Here is an 18,504-nt window from a genome sequence, read left to right on the forward strand (position 1 = left end):
ACACTTAACTGAAGAAAAAAGTTAGAATTCAATTTTGCTTGTTCCTGGCTCTGCTCTTGCTGTATGACCTTGGGCAAATAACCTTTCAATTGTCCACCTGTAAAACAGTCAAGACTACACACCCACCTTATTGGTTTATTCTGAGCTTTAATGTTTATGAAGTGTTATGAGATGCTCTGGGACGTGCTACAAAGTGAAAAGGGTTATCAATCATTGTCAGTAAAACACAAGCTGCTGAAAAACCGTGGAATCTGCTTTCCTCTCTCAAAGGACATTCTGTCTAGTGCTGCATGTTCTCCAGTATTCACAGTCTTGAAAGTATCTCAACACTGCATAGCATAAGGAAGGATAAATATCCCTAAGCACTCTGAGAGACTACCAGAAAATATTTTTAGTTTTAAGAAATGAAGTCTGTTGGAAAGTATAAGCTTTGCTTCTAAATACCTGCTTGTTTCCCATAACAGGAAACAAGAAAGACATTTTTCGAGATAGGCTGCCTAAATTGCTTAAATAGCTAGACATTAGCTGAAAGCAGCACTAAATATAAATTTAAATACTTGGCTCTCAATTTTCCTTTCATTCATGATGTACTAGGTAAACTATACTAAAATAATTACTTGCTTATTACTCATGAATTTCAGTGCAGCAGCTGAGACAATATAGATAAATAAGATGATTAATTGAGACAGAATGAATCACAACAAAATATGTTGTTGTAAAAGGTATGGTTAACTCCACAGTGATTCATATCATTTCAGATAACAGAGCTTTTATCAAAAACGGCTGCAAGGTTGGGAAATGATTTAAAAGCATTTTATCTTAGAGAGCCACTGCAGTTCACATGGGAGGGGAAAAAAAAGAGGAGAGAAGAGATTCAGTGTCTGTAGCTGAAATAGCCTTGGGCTGTTTCAGCATCCTTCCCACAGCACATCTTTACAACACACCACTGACATTATCAACCTCCCTTGTGCTAGAGACCCTCTCATTTTTCAGATGGCCACAATTTATTAGATATTCCACTACTGAGAAAGTTAATTCTATGAATTAAGGAGCAATATTACAACACCATAGCTGTCCTATAATTGAAAACACAACATCTATCACAGGAAAAGGGCATCAAAATTCTACAAAGACATCAAACAAAAATAGTATTTATTTTTCCTCCATTCAGAATTACAATTTCTAATTCCCTCCATTCAGAATTACAATTTTTAATAAGGCTTTGCAGAAATCTTAAATGTAAGATTTATAAAAAGAAATCCTATCTGTTTACTGCAGTTTGGAAAAGCAAACACCAGCAGCAGCTGACCTTAAAAACCTCTACCTGTTAAAATAGAAGGGAAGATGGGATGTCTCCTTACAAAATTTTTTCCCATGTGTATTTAATAAACTGGGTCAGAATATCTGACTACGATTTTTAAGTGAAGCATAGACTCCCTGTAGGGAACTGTGCAAACCTCAGTCTCTCACCCTGCCTAGAAACCGAAGATAATTACCCTCACCTGTGGGGCAAGTTTCTGAGAACTGAAAGCACAACAAAAAAGAAAAATCAGTATATAAACTGAAATGCAAAACACTAACACCCAACTTAATGTCATTTAAGATGATTACTGTTTCTGAAAATTTAATTCCAAGTGAACAGAGATGTAGAAGGTAAAGGCTGAACTCTTAAGGATGATAGCATGCCAACAACCAGTGACTGACTATAACCTCTCAAAATAGACCAGGTGCAGTAAGACAAGAAGAAAATGTTTCTTAAGGGCTCTTTACATAACATACATGCAAGTCAGCTGTACTAAAATGAGTCTCTTCAAGATACCCTGTTTGAAATACCATCTATTATTTGCCTTTCAATAATAATTATAAATGCTTACTTGAAAATACTTCAAACAGAAACATCAACTTAGTGATATTTATGGCACGACCAGCGATTCTTTGCCACGTTCCTCACTCCTTAGCCCCAACTGATACTGAAGAACAGACTGAAATGTTGGTCTCTCTTTCATTATTTATTGACAGTCAAACTTTATTTCCCTTCTTCCCTACACCAAATTACATCTGCCATCTGATTTTCTCCTGACTCCTACTTCTTAATGGTTTCCTCAAAGTCAGACAACTCACCAGTGTAAAAGAACTCTCATGGTTGTGGAAAGCCATGTGCTGGGTCTAGAAACAGCAGGAATTGCACTGTGTAAATTCAAATCAATTGCTATGCCATTATGAATGCACACTAGTTTGAAGAGAATCACCATGAAGCTCATTTATCTTACAAAAGCGATTATGTCTCATTCAAGATTTTTCTGGGCTGTGGGCAGATTCCTAACCCTGCAGGTATCAATCCGATCCCAGGTAATAATGCAGTAGAGGAAATTTGCAGGTGGAACTGAAGGTTGTTCTCAGTGTCATATCATGTATGTAATATGTAATATATCAAATTATGTGGACTGAGAGCTTACAGCAAGGGAATAGACAAATTTGTTTGGAAACTGCCATTTAGGTGTAAATCCTAGTGTGTTGAACACAGTTTATACTAGAAAACTTATCAGTATTTCCATTCCCTCCCTCAGCTAAAACAAGCACAAAACTACAGACTGCCTTCAAGTTCAAAATAAGGAGTTCATTAATCTCACCATAATCTCACCAAAATCCCACCAACCCCTCAGTTTTATATTAAATATTTTTCATCACCACTGAAGAGAATTTTCCATGTAATTCAAGAGACTCGCCTTTATAAAGACTTAAAATTGGTATTAAAGGTTGCTGTTCAAACCACTTACATTTGTAGGGATCTTTCTGTTGGTATTTGATACCTCAACTGAAAATATTTTAAACAAAGGGGACACAATGTACCATTCCAGCAGAATTGTGAAGAGGAAATGATGACAAGACCCATTTGCTATCTTATTCCAAAGGCATTTATCTCTTTAAAGCTCGGGATTTCTAATTCTAGAACCACGACTCAACCTATTGTCATTGCTTCTTAAAATGTACAAATCTTGTACACAACCTGCTTTCTTTTCAGCACATTTGCTGTCACAAGAGCAGCAATTGCACAATGGGATCACAGATGCTCTGTCTTTGCAAAACTTCAGCTTATAATCCTGTAATTAATTTGTTCAGAGACTGAGTGTTTAGAAGTAACAGCTCTTTACACTAGAGACAAAGAGGATCAATTTTTAAAGAATAATTTTTATCTTTGTTTTATTATTTTGTATTTCAAAAAAATTTCACAATTTCTCTTCTACAAAAGCTCCTCAACCTCTATGGATCACTGTACACTGAATACTACCAGTTATATCATTGGTTTACTGTTTTTGTTGTAAAGCACCAGATGAAAAAGTTCAATGTGTCTGTAACTCCAAAGGTTCTAAATTCTAAAAATTTTCAGTGATGCCCTGCCTACACATATCAAGAAAACCCAAAAGATCTTTACCACATCAATATCAACAAATATTCTTTTGAGTCATGAACTGGTGCCAGATGTGAAGATCAATCATATAAAAACCTTGCAGTCTCCCTTAAATCCTGAAGAAACTGCTAGCCAGGTGCACATGCAAAAATATACAGACTGTTCCCCCAAGGAAGTTCCTTCCCTGAGGAGATGCCATTGTAACTGACATCTTTTGGGGTGACTGGAAATTTAATTCAAATTCCTGTATCCATTATGGACTTTGATGGGTCACATATTTAATATACATCACCATTTAGCCCTAACCAGGAAAATGGAAAGTGATACACACAAATTTAGTCTCCTTTCCTGGCCTAGAATAATTGCTGTGTAGGAACCTTTCTACAGCTCTGTGTAAAGGTGTTGTTTTCAAAGCTTTCATTCTTTGGACCACCCTGTTACTGGAAGTTACTCTAAGTTGTAAAATATGTACTCTAAGGTGAGCTTTTACAGCCGAATTAAGCAGCAACTTGTGACAAAGCAGTTATCATCAGGAGATAATTGACCTTATTTGAGAGTTAAGCATCCTGAGGCAAAGTAGAGTGTGCTTAATCCTGGCAGGTTAATTATCCAGTGATTATGGTAGCTTGGAAGGTATTACTGCTAAGAACCATTTGCAAAATGACACTATTAAAAAAACCTTAATTTAATAAAAATTAAAAGCAATGACAATAATCAAGTTCTTCAGTCATGTATTGCTAGATAATGACTGCAGAATGGCCCTACTTGGTTAACTGCAATGACCATATAATTATTCCTTTTCTGAATGTTCTGTACTAAATTTGTTATATGAAGTACTGTTAATAAATACAAAAAATTCAAGACAAGATGTTTAGGTAGGTTAGAAATGAGATTTAAATAAATTATCAAAACACCAGTGGTCACCGAGTTAATACACTGAAATGGATATATATACTAAGTTGTTACCACAGCATTCAGTGTCTAAACTGCAGTTAAGGGTATGCTGGCATTTACATTCAAAACTAGAATATTTATTCTGAGAGATTTATAACTTGCCCATTTTAATTACCATCTGGCTGAAACTTGAAATAACCAATCTCCATTCAGATGTAAATTTTTAAGTAGAAGATGTAATTTAAAATCACTTTGCCAATTGTTTTTAGTTTAGGAATGGCAGCAATTTGGAATTTTGCTGTACTTGGATGTTTTCGTATTGTTAAAAAAATAAACAGCTCAGTGCTTAACAATAGAATTTTATTGGCCTAGAATGTGAAGATAAATATAGGGAAGAATAAAATTGTGTCTAAAAGTATTGTTTGTACTAATGAAGTAACAACCACACAACTTAGTATGCCTTGCTTATTTGTTAACTTATGCACTTACACTAATGGAAGATGAAGCATAAAGCAAAAGGAATCACACCAAATGGACAAAAACTTGGTGTTGGCCAGCTGAAGAGGTTCATGGCCCATCAAGATATACACAGACAAAAAAATCCCCTGGATGTGCTTGTAGCTGAAATTCACATGGGAGGAGAGAAAAAGCACCAAAACCAAGGGTGGAAGCGACAAAGGCAGAACATGTCAGACTGAGCTTTGAGTTTTGCAAGTACTCTTTATCAGAAACCATACACAGAGAGCAGAAACACTGACAGTGAGAAGACACAGAAGCTCCTCAAAACTAGAACATAACGCCAAGAGCGTGGCTTCAAATCACACAGAAAGGCAAGACAATAAACCACTGCAAGCAGCATTTCAACAACTCCAAAGCAGCAACAGCCAGCAGGAAGCTGAGACTAAAAAGTGACCATGTTTTCATGATTAGCATAAGAACAAAGAGGCTGGTACTCTGAAGTATTTATATATATTGTACTGCCAAGTTTAAGGATGATCACTAAAGTTTAAATTATAGTCTTTTATCCTGAAACACACCAAAATGCTTCAGAAATTACATACAGAAAATGCAGGGAGTCTTTCAACTTTAACAAACACAACAGTACTACACAATATTTTTGACAGCAGGTGAATAATACCATAATAAACAAATGACAGAGGAAAATAATCTAGTCTGAATAAAATTTCTGAAATGGGAGTGTCACCTGTATCATGGGCTACTGCTTATATAAAACACAAATGCACAAAAAGTAACAACCTCTGAAAAATAGCACTTAATGAAACATTCTGATCTGAATTATCCTAATAGGTCAGTGTAGTAATATTTATATAAAAGATCTTCAAGTTTTAATCCCAGAAATTTTTGTGAAGCTCTTCAACTCTAAAAATATCTAGACTTGGTATTACATAATCTGTGAAGTCTGGCAGGATTTTGTGTCGAGATTACACTGCTATTTAACAAAAATACTCAATACCATCTTTGTGAGGACTGTATCAAGAAAAATGTACAAAGGTAACAGTTGGAAATAGCAAGAACATGCCTGGAAAATACATTTTCTGTACAGTTAACTTTAGTTAAAAGGGTTTCCCTTAGCCCTTGCATTTAAAAACATTGCAATTTTCTTTGTTTTAAAAATAAATATTTTAATTTTTACAACCCTATCTATATCTATAAGGTATTTAAGTATAGATAACAATGCTAGCTCCTATGTAGACATGCGGACAATAGTTTAACAACTGACTTGTGTTGGTGAAAGTCCCTTTGTCCCAATCAGGAATAACCACTCACAGGAGTAAGTTGCTTTTCCATCATTTTCCTGTACTCCTGTAACTACTCCTGTAGTTATCTTGAGTGACAAACCCACATTTCATTTAGGTGTGTCACATATTTCAAGGCTTTTTTCAACCTTTTCCTGCTGAGAAAACTAATAAATATTTAAGAACACTTTCTAAAGTGAAGAAAAATCAAAAATGATGAGGGAAACCTGAATTAATTTGGTCTATTAACATATACTTCCAGGCAGAATTTCATGCAATCTGTTTGCCAACTTACACAGCAAAGATAAGCCTTCCTCTGATGGGCTGCCAGTCCATCCACCATAAAATCAATGAGAACCTTTTGAAACAACTCTCTATTTCTTAGTTTTCTCCTCCCACTTCTCCCCGAAGAGTCATCATCATCAGAGAAAATGCTATTAATAGCAGCACTATGGGCAAGGAATTGAGTTACAGGAGCTCAGTGGCAGCCCTTCCTATGTTTTCTTGCAGCAGAGTTAAACTCAGGGTGAGGACATTAGGCACATGGACAGTTATTACACAGCACCAATGTGCTGGGTGTTTCCTGCTAGAATGAGCAAGTTGTAAATCTCTAACAGGTCAAGTGACATCTTTGGTATCTACTGAAATATCCCAGTCCAGTGACCACAGATTTAACTTTCTAACGACATCTCTCATGGTCAGATTCCCGCTATAAAAAAAAAGGACCGTGAATTACCGAATCCTTAAGGTTGGAAAAGACTTCCAACACCGTCAAGTCTAACCTTTGACCACCAGTGGATCTGCAGCACTGAGTGCCACGCCCAGACTTTTCTTGAACACCTCCAGGGATGCTGACTCCATCACCTCCCTGGGCAGTTCGTTCTTGACAACCCTTTCAGTGAAGAAATTCTCCCTGATATCCAACCTTGAGGCCCAGCCTGAGGCTATGTCCTGGGGAAGCAGGCTCTGAGACACAAACCCCAAAGTGCAAGAGATACAAATCCTTCCATCACTCTCTCAAGACTCACCGTTTCATTTCCAAAGAGAACATCCACGTAAGGCATGACCTTCATCATCGGTTCTTTGTAGAACTGGCTTATAAATGGTGCAGAAAGATTCAAGCTGAAGATCTTGTTGTTGGCAGAAGCCTGAGCAGCCACTTTTAATACTGCTTCTGGTGACACTGTCAGGAAGAATCCCTGCAAGCATCAAAACAAATCAATGTATGTTACTAATTTTATATTAGGTACCACATGAAGCATGCTATTTCTGTAAAGTCTCTCCCAGCCCACGTTTGTCATACACGTGCACACATAAAAACTTCTGGGAAATACTGCCTTTCCATTAAGGTATTAAAGACATGACAAAAAATCTGCATATGCCTAGCATCACAGCCTTCCAAAATGAAATCTAACTCCTTACCTCTGCATTCCATGGACTACACTTTCCCATGGCAGCTAAGACTAATGTTCATACCTTAAAATGTAATGTATTATAATTCTAAATGTCCCTTTATAGTACTAGAGTCAATCAGACTCTGCTGCTTAATTCCACAGTCCAGTCTCATGGCTCTCTACACAGCTAGGAGACTAATGAAATCCCCAACATAAACATTAGTACTTTGTTTACAATAAAGGCCTTGGAAATGCTGACTTTGTAGCACTTGCTACTGTTTTGCAGAAAAAAACCTCAGGGATTTTCATGCTTCCACGTAGGGATTTTATTTGCCCCCTTCTTCCAAAAGTACTTTCCTTCACTCAGAACATTCATATTTAAGTAAGTATCAGCTTCCACAAATCACTATTTGTCTACTAAATTGTGAATGCTGATCCTATGAAGAACAAGGCTCCCATTTTGAATTTAGCATTGGAGATGGTTACCCCAACCACACATGTTCCAGGAGCCATGTAAAGATCCCCTACAGTTTTATTGATCTACTAATTAAACAAAGGCTTAGACTTGCACTAATTAAACAAATTCTATATGTTTTGTTTTTATAATTCTAAAACTTATTTTACTAACTGTTCTCCTAACTCAGTAAATAACAGCAATTTTCAAGCATGAGCAGCAAGTGTTAAATTTAAGGCCAGAAGTAATGTCTAGGCACAGTGAGAAATAACTTTAAGGAGGGTCTGACAAATAAAACACCATCTCAGTCCTATCTATAACATCACCACCATGACACTCCAGAAGATATAATAGTGATACAGTCTTATTTTCCAGTTTTTATCCATATAATTTATGCCTTTGAATCACAGAATAGCTATATTTTCATCCTGCATACTTCAGTTATCAGATCATTTTAGGCATTCTAATCACTAGAAAATATCAGTCTATAGATTAAAGGCTACTTTGAGAGTATATCAATTTATTTCTCCTTACTCCACACTCTCCAGTCTCAAAGATACATTACTGATTTCAAAATCTGGGCACGATGTGCTAGTTGACAACCTAAGTCCAAAGGGCACAAGAATCCTATGCATGCTGTGGAGCTAGTTAGCACTCTGAAGGACTGGAAGCCTGTAAACATCCAAGCTTCTTTGCTAATTTTACATTCAGAAGAATTAAAATGAACAGTTTCTATAACTTCTAATCTCCATAGCAAACTCTACCATCTTTTAGTATTTTATGTAATGAACAGAGAGATGGATTTTTAAAAAGACTGTTCCTAACACAAAATAAAAATCTTTCAAGGGTGATGTGTTGCCAGCTCTGGATAAATGACAGATAGCTCTAGAGTGGTCTACATAAATAGTAACCTGGTCAAATAATTAGGCTTCTTACCAATTTTAGGCTGAAAACTTCATCTGAAGTAAAACACATCTGATTGTAATTTAAGGTACAGAACACTATTCCCATGAGATCTAACTCAGGCCTGCATCCAACTCCCTTTTCCTTGTAAAGGCATCATAAAAGGGCTGAGACACAGATAGGAGAGTTTGCTTTTTAGATCCTGCAAAGTAAAGGCCAGGAAATCTCAAAGGCTGTTGCTCTGTCTTCTGGGTTTCTTAAAAATCACTTCTGCCATTTAATTGCATTCTTCCATGGGTTTGTTTATATTCTTTTAAAGTACTGTTTGACATTAAAACATCTAGAAATTAAGAGTTCTTTGTATGACAACTCTTTCCCAAGTATAACATTTTTTTGCAAAACAAAATTGTAGCAGTACAATCCACACAAAGGAATTCAGAAAGTAGGGAGAAAATAAAATTTGATTTGAAGAGACATTGATTTAAAGAAACTTAATTCAGCCCCTCTCTTCAGGTATTTAAATTGACTTGGTCTCTACTTTTAGTAGAATTCCATGCAGCTATGACCAGTGTAGTTACACTAACCCAGCTCCCTAAGCTTAAACTACAACCAGAGAAGCCACAGGCCACCCTAATGTGGCAGGCTACAATTGTGTACAGGAATGAATTCCCCTAAAACTCCAGGTTTTCTTATATCCCACTGGGATTCAGAGCAAAGTTGCTCTGTGACTTCCACAGAAACTCAGCCTGCAGACTCTTGCAGCTGCCACTGCTTTTGGTCCAGCCAGATGGAAACAAAGCAATGCCTAAGCCAGCTACTCTTACCTACTCTAACAATTAACTGCCAGCCAACATTAGCTTTGAGTGGGAGAATAAGTGTATCCTGTATCACTGGATACAGTGTATAAAAGACTTTGTAGGAAGTTCTATTCCCACTAACAAGAAGGTTAAGGGGCTCCTCAGAAGATATTCTATACCCACCTACATACCTTAGACTACTACAGAGAGTTTTGGGGTCCTATTTACTTGCAAAACACAAAGATACTTGAAACAACCATGAAGAAAATACCTCGAATCAAAGGATGAGACAGCTAACAAACAGAAATTGCAACAGCCTGGAAAATGTACATTACACAAAAAAATGAAATTACTGTGTATGTATGTTCCTTTGTGAAGGAGGGGGATGCTGGTGGACAACCAGCTCAGTATGAGCCAGCAATGTGCCCAGGTGGCCAAGAAGGCAAATGGCATCCTGGCCTGCAGCAACAATAGTGCAGCCAGTGAGAAGTGTGGCAGTGATTGTCCCACTGCACTGGGCACTGGTGAGGCCACACCTCGAGTACTGCTTTCAGCTCTGGGCCCCTCACTTCAGAAAGGCATTGAGCTGCTGGAGCCAGGCTCAAGAAAGATCTAGAAAACTTGCCTTACAGGAATGGGTGAGGGACCTGGGATTCTTTAGTCTCAAGAGCAGGCCCAGGAGAACCTCATTGCTTTCTACAGCTGCTTGAAATGAGACTGCAGTGAAGGGGGGACTGGTCTCTTCTGCTCTGCCTGCAGAGGACAAGAGGAAATGGCCTTAAGCTGAGACAGAGAAGACTCAGATTAGGTATTAGAAGGGTTTTCACTGTTAAGGTAGTCAAGCATTGGAATAGGTTGCCCAGGGATGTGGGGAAGTCACTATCCCTGGAGGTATCTAGGAGGCACTAGAGTCTGGTGCTGGGTGATGTGAATTAATGGATATAGGGTTACAGTGGTAGTGCTGGGTTGGATTCAATGATCTCAAAGGTCTCTCCCAACCTTGATGATTCTATGACAGAAGGACATGTGACAATTGGGCAGCACAGTCATAGAAAGTGAAAGTCAGGAATACTGTACACTAAGAAAACCTATAAAACATTAAAGGCTATCAGATATATTAGCAGCACACAGCATTCCTTTGGCATTTGCTGATAAGAGTATACCAGATGCTACTGCTTCAAGATGTGCTACTATTTTCTGCTGCTCAAAATGTAATGAGTGTCTTTTCTATGCCAGGCGGAAGGTACCATTGTACCACAAGCCAGAGAGCAAAGCTGAACCAAAATACATTTTAGGAAAATGGGATGGTAGATTGAATTATTTATATGCATGTTTATATGTACACATGCACAAAGCAATACCATTCTTAGGCACTGTAAGTATTTTTATTTAAGTACAGTCCTTTGGTGGGGAAAACTCCCCATTTTCCTTGTGGGATAAAAAGAAACAAAAATGAAGAAATAAGAAAAATGCAGTCGTATATTGCAGACACATGGCTATGGGAGATACAGTAACTTTGTATTGTAACTTAAGAGCTTTTAAAATTCAATGAAACACCTACAACAGAGGACAAAGTCAATAGAGGATGTTAAACTAATCTCACTCCTACAATATTCAGGAATTCTTTGATGCACCTCATAAGATATGCCAAGGTACTGTGAATATTGGATAGTCTTTCCCATTCACATCTTTTTTCTTTGTAGACACTTAGCATTACCAGAAGGATTTGGTGAGTTTACACACCAGTAATTTGTCTTGTAAGCCACCTCTCTAATTTTTATCACACACACAGACCCAAAAGGTTTCTTCTGACCTACACTAAGCTCTTACAGCACCAGCTATAGCAGATGTGAAGGCAGCAAATTAAGGGTGTCAAAAGTGTCAGCTGCACAGAAACAGAGAGTGTTGAAGAGGTGACCTCATGAAACCAGCACAACTCTGGCTGTGGTGAATGCGTTTCTGTATAAGGTGTTCTGCCCAAGCTGAGAAGCCTTGCCTTACACTGCATTCATGCACACAAATTCATCCAGATTATGCACATGGAATGTTTGCACAATCAGGATCAAGATTTTTTTTTTCCTGAGGGAGTATTTCCAAAAAAATTCAGGGCAAGATGATAACAAACTGCCTTGCAATTTGGGATTTATTACTGTTTAATAGTAAAGAAGCAATATTGGCTCAAAAACATACAAAAAGGTGGTAAAAAAAACTGGGATTTCTTTCAAACTCACTACCTGTTAAAATGCTTTTCTTTCTTTCTAGCTCTTCCACTTTCCTTGTCACGCCCATTTGCACAGTGGATTACATGAAAACAACTTTATCATATGAATGACAGGATTTTGAACCATGGTATTCTGAGCTGATTTGGGAATGCCATTTGGTAACAATGTAAAATCAATAAATCATAAGAGTGCATCAAAATATTTAACTTTCAGGAAAACAGATACAACAGTCTGCTGCCATTTAAGACAAATTCTATTCTGCCAACAGGAAAGGAACACACAATTTAATCCAAAATTATTTTATAGTAAGCATTTACATAAAAATACAATTATGATGACATCACAGTCCCATCCATCTAAAGGGTGGAATTTTTCAGACACACAGAAAGCTTGACAGTTACATAGTGACAGTCCTGATAAATACCACAATTCAGTAAAGGCCTACAGAAATCATCTAACTTCAAATGTGCTGGCAGTTCCACTGAGAGAGTGAGAGTGCTGAGATGCTAGAAGAACTTGCTGCATAACATGACAGACACAACCAAGCCAGAGCTTTTGGACCTGGTTAAGTTTCCTACATTGTGCACACAAAGAGAGCTTGAAGCCACACACTTGGGCACAAGAGGCATCCCTCAGCTCTGCTCTGCCATCAGTGTCACCTGCTGCAGCCTAGCAAAAGTACAGGGCTTGGCAAGAGCGAGGCTGAGCACACAGCAGTCCCTGTGCTGGAGAGGAACCACAGGTAACTGCTCCACACCAAAGGACTTGCACAAGGCTTCCAGGTGCTCTCCCAACCAGAAGAGTCTGAAAGGCTTTTGTATTCCAGCCTCTGAACTGCCTGAGCACAGATGGGGTGCAGCCATGTACCACCCACTGTGAGACATGGCAATGAAATCATCTTCATCAGAACAGGAATCAGAAGGAATCTTCTTGGAATGACAGAGCAAAAACTCTTCATCTGCCTTAGTACTTATGTGAGCTTAAAAGAGCAAGGAGCAATTTAAAAGCTACCTTTAACATTGAAACATCTGAGCACATTACTTGGAATGTGCAAGAATGTCAAGTTAGCAGATTTATCAACCCCTTACCTCTCCAATCTCTCAGTTTTGAGCATTTATATTTGTATCCTGTTCCTGCTTGAAAATACTGTTAAATTATTTTCCTTACTGAGCTATGACAGAATAGTCATGATGATGCAGATGATAAAATACTCATAGAATGGGGGAAAAACCCTTCAGAAATAATCAACAAACCCCTACAAATTAAATAATCAACATGACCTTTAGTAATATAAGTTCTTGTGGCTTTAAAGTAGCATTTTACTTTCTCTAGAAAGGACAAAAGCTCTTTGTAACCATCTACTTGGGAAATATTTGGTCTGTAAATTAGTGAAATAGATTAATGTTATTTTAATCTCTGTACCTGTTCTTCCTGTAAAAGGTAATTTAGAATTTAGAAAGTACCTAGACCTAGTATCAACTGCATTTTTGAATTATATTTTATCTCAGTGATAAATCTTATCTCAGTGATCTCAGTGACCAGCAAGCAGTTACTTAATGAAACAAAATCCGCTGCTTTTTGTCCAGCTCCTACTGGAGGCAGTTGTTTTAAATCAGGAAGCAAGGACAGCAAGAATGCAACAATTTCTCTGAGTAATTGTTTTGGCTTGTTCCTGTATGCCTTGTTTATTTTTATGAAAGTATTGCTTTATAACTGGAAAATGACTAAGCCATAAACTATTGTTTTATCATTCTGAGTGGCCACTGTTTCTGTTTTTGATAAAAGTCAAGTTTCAAACAGTTTTCAGGAACATAGGAAAAAACCTGTCAGTAAATGTGCTTATATTGACCATGACATTTTCCTCTATGATGGTGCCAGCATGTCAGAAGGAGAGGATTGCTTTCAGACTTGAAGAGCTTCTTTGTTGCTGAAGTGAACTCTCATTATTGCCCTATTTGTATCTATCAGTAGCAGAAAACCTTCAATATCTGGCATTGCATGCTAAAGAAAACAATTATTTTATGCATATATTACCAATCTATTTTTAGTTTTAATCAGTTTGAAAATATTTTTAAATCCTGTTTACTACTGTTTAAATTTGGCACTCTCCAGGAGTTGTTTTAAGCCATGCTAAGGACAAAATAATTCTGTGACTTTACTTAGGAGATGTGTAGTCACAGTAGAGATGTGAACTTTAACAATGAGGTGTAACTCATGTGGCAGAGAGCAGTAATACACCTACTTTTGGCATAGAGAAACGTCATCCCAAATAAATAAATTCTCCTATTTCCCTGAAAAGTACTAAGTTAGTTAAGATCTAAATTCATCTTGACAAAATGAGCTTAAGAATTTGGTTTGACAATGCTCCCTTAAGTCGGCCCCTCTGTGAAAAAGCAAAAACACCTCTCAAGTATGCTCTCTCAAATTCAGCATATAGTTTTACATGACTTTATTAAACTCAGGGAGTAAGATGTATACATTTAATTATACTGGATTTTTAACAAAATTTTGGAGGAAGTACTAAACATCATCTGGGAGATAGGAGCCCAGAGATTTTATTACTTCGATTAATAATTCAACCTCTTTTGCCTCTGTTTACCCACTTGCAAAATAGTTATAATGATAAATGCACCTCCATTGGCAGAACCAGTGGGAGGTTTAATTACTTAACATTACTGAAATGACTGAAATTTTGTGTTGAAAGGTATTATAGAGTATAGGGTATTACCATCAATAAAATATAAGCTGCAGATCAAGCAAGCTATGATGAAGAGCAAGCCACTTCATTTCTCCTAGTATCCCAGAACCACTTCACCACACTTTTTTTTTCATTGAAAATCAATTTAATCCTTACTGAGAAAGCCATGCATCTTAAAAAATTGTTAAATTGCTGATTAAAGAGAGAAACCATTTCTTTCACCTTTCATCCTTTTAAAATAACTCTTTATTAGGTTTGTCTAACTTGATTATTAATATAAGGATAATGTTGCGTTTAGACCAAAAAGCAGACTTGGACATACTTTTTATTGTTTAGTTAATATCCAGAAGTCTAAAACTTGGCATCAATATTATTGATGATGTTTGGAACAATGAGATAACTGGTTTTCAATCTCAATTGCCAAATTTTGAGCACAATCCCAGGATCCTCATCCCAACAAATAAACACTTGAGGAAGCACAGAATAAGGTATGGTTAATTTAGGCCCTCGATGATAGTGCAACATTTGTTTTTTTGTATATGGTTAGTTCCATTAATATAATGTGGCATCTCATAAATTATGTAAACATCAACCATATGTTGAATTCATTCAAGTTTGCTGTGTACATAATATTTACAGTATATTAGTAAATTGAGAGAATCTATGTAACTACAAATGCATAGAGAATTTCTAATTCTCTAGAGAGTTAATCCTCAGTTTGAAAGCTCTCTAAGTAAATACTTTAAACAAGCCCATTTCTTGCTTATTAAAATAGCCTTGAACAAGAAGAGAACAAATAGGAGTATTTCCTTAATTAAATGTGCTTGTATGAGCACAATGGTCTGTTTCATGAATACAGGCTAACACTCAGAGTGAAACAATGACTGATATTAGTAGATAATCACTACTGACCGACTGGGGGTCAAAAGGAAAAAAAACCTCTCACCAAGCTCTTGCTCTATACTGGCATATAACTGCTATACCTGCGGCCTCTCTAATGATCCCCAGGTGATGCAGAGGAATGCAACAGTCCCATAACATAAACAAACATGAGAATGAGTCCAGTGCCCTGGACAATAAATCTGTCTTAAAGATTTCCCTGTCAAGAATGTGGCTATGGTACAAAATGTTTCACTGAAATTCAGATTTGAAAGCAGATACAAAATAATAAAATATAGGTATCTTTCTCCCTAAGCACTCTAATCCTGAAACACTTCAGCAGAAACCTTTCTTCCCTCCCCCAGCTACCTTTGAGATCTTGTAATTTATAAGAACATAGCAGCATGGGGATTAAATATTAATCAAAGTCATTACCATCATCGTTAGAACATATTTCAAGAGCCCCAAAGAAAGAGCATATTATTTCACTAATAAAGATGGTATCATCAGAAATATGTAGCATGGTAGGTATGAAGAGGAAAAAAGAAATTATCAAGTGGTAAGTCAAAAGATTTCTGAAGATTACAGCACTATTCAAATGCTAACTCATCCTTTAACTGAGTCTGTTCAAACAAGGCAGACTCATGGGCAAAACTGAGCTCTATATAGAACCAGAGAAGCCCACAGTATATTTAAAATAAGTAACTTTGCTGAAGGAAAAAACCCACCTATGCTAATAAAATAAATTTTTTTTAAAAGAGGGACCAAAACTCCATCAATATATTAGTGAAATTCCGGAGCAGCTCCAAAGCTTCAGCGGAGATCTGAATTCATATGGTGTGCAATGGGGCTTTCCAAAGCACAACCAGGGCACCTGAAACCAACACTGCTCACAGGATGACTTATTCTTTGCATCAAAGAAATTACCAGCCTTATGAAATAGTACGACTTCAATTATTTGCAAATTAGGGTGTAAATGATTAATAAAACAAACACCTCTCCCAGCCCCAAGGTATTTCCCAGCTGATTTTATAGGGCCTACATATTACTTTCATGTTTAAGCACCACTCTTGCATAGAATTAAGTGCATAGTGCAACAAAAAGCTCATAAGTACTAAAAATATAATTGGCATAATAATAATAAAGGATATATTTTTTCATTTTCTGGCTTACCAAGTCGCGAGAAAGTGAGTTAATTATTTCTTTCAAGAATCACTCTTCTCACAACTCTATCCTCCAAACCACAGTTCCAACAAAATATCTTTCACAGCAAATATAACATTTAATATGAACATGCAATTAGGTCCTAATCACTTGGATTAATTACCACATCAGGGTTTACAATAAAACATTTATTGCTCACACTTCCAGACATAAAAATTAATTATTTAAAAGAACATTAATGTTATTGCTTGGCCTTTTAATTTTCATTACAGAAAGACTCTTACATGGCTTTGTTTCTGAACACAAGTAAATGAGGGTCAGGATCTATGCTAATTCTAATAATTATTAAATAGTTGAAATGCGGACAGATGCTAAGCTCTAAACAGAGATATCTTCACTTAAATTAATTTGGGCAATAATAACTGGCTATAGAATATTTTGAATACAAAGAACTATATAAGTGTTTTGCATTGATTATTATAGCTTGAATAAGTACTTCCTTCAAATTCCAAGGGTGAGGGGAAATACTCTTAATTATTAGCTTTTTAGAGCCAAATAATACTTACATTAAATTTCTATTTCTAATGAACTTATGAGTTCATATCTCAGAAACCTACTTTTAATAGCAGGACCACTGTGACCAGGGAGAATAGAGTAAGTCTTTTACTTCCAGATCTTATAACCTCAGGGGAAACTTCCCAGCTAAGACATTATTTTCTGCAAAGACATTATTTTTTGTAATGTCATATTACTGGGGGAGTAAGAGACTTTAGTAGGCGCTTCACTTTGCACTGCTATTCCAGATGCTTGAATACCCTAAGTAGGTTTTAATTTTCTACTGAATATTTTCCATGCCTCTCTACCTGAAACTGACTCCACTCCCATCACATTATTTGCGACGAAAATCGCACATTTTCGGAGAAAATCGCATTCCAGATACATGAAATATGAGAGAACAAACTTTTTTTTTTTTTCCAATAAAAAAAAGTTCTAGATCAAGAAAAGATCAGGTTAGATGGTCAACCTATGACAGACAACTAACTTTTCTTGATGCAGAATATCAGTGAGATTCCAAGTCAAATGATTCTGAGAAGAGGAAGCCCCTGAAGCTTACTGAGCAAATACCTGTGCTCCCTAAGAATGGGTGACAACACCCCCTTGGCAGAAAAGGCACCAGGGACCTTCTCAGCCTTCAGGAATAGGACCCCAGCTCATGGGACCCAGGTGCCTTCTGTGCCTGCTGGGCTGTGTTTAGCACCAAATGCTCCCCTGAGGGTGGGCTCAGGGAACACTGACTGAGGCTGCTCACACAGGCAACACGATGTGATTTTTCATAGTAGGATTTTGTGCTACTGATTTCAAAAATGCTGTGCAATGTTACACCCTTCTTCTGAAATGGTAGAAACACACAGGCACTATTTTTTAATGCATGGCAAAAAACTGATTTTGTAAACTGCCATGTAAATGAGAATTTATAGATCTAAATCAATTTACAACAGTGCAGAACACAACTAGCAATGAAGAAAATCACTACTAACTAGGAATTAATGACTTCTTTGGACTCATATAAGTCTCCAAACGTTTACTTTATGGAAACAAGGTTACATTCAAGGAGATACTTCCCACATGGAAATTCTAGTTTTAGAAATCAGACCTCACCTCCTGAACCAATGTCTCTTCTTGCACAAATTAGTTTGTGTGGTTTAATTCAATTGGCTTCTTTTTACAATGTTGAAATGCATGGGGAAAAAGAAGAGTTCATGTTCTTAAAAATGGTATTAAAAACCATATAAATCAAACTGCTTTTGAAACTCAGGTGAGTTTTATAATATTCAAAGAAATTTCACGTGGAGAAAGAATTTTCATGACAGGGATCAAACATCAGAACATCCTTGGAAGTATTCAAAATGACTGAACACAAAGCAACTGAAAA

At 36.8% G+C, this 18,504-nt stretch overlaps 1 protein-coding gene across 2 annotated transcripts in view; it reads right to left on the minus strand.

Moving 5' to 3' along the window:
- The window catches only part of ADK (adenosine kinase), a 266,599-nt gene that overhangs the window by 69,920 nt on the left and 178,175 nt on the right, over positions 1–18,504 (minus strand). For both annotated transcript variants that reach the window (XM_058810115.1, XM_058810117.1), the window contains exon 7: positions 7,089–7,259. In XM_058810115.1, coding sequence (XP_058666098.1) covers positions 7,089–7,259 — 171 coding nt within the window. The remainder of the gene's footprint in view (positions 1–7,088; positions 7,260–18,504) is intronic.

The sequence above is a fragment of the Ammospiza caudacuta genome, chromosome 9 (genome assembly GCF_027887145.1).
Source record: "Ammospiza caudacuta isolate bAmmCau1 chromosome 9, bAmmCau1.pri, whole genome shotgun sequence".
Classification (NCBI taxonomy): domain Eukaryota; kingdom Metazoa; phylum Chordata; class Aves; order Passeriformes; family Passerellidae; genus Ammospiza; species Ammospiza caudacuta.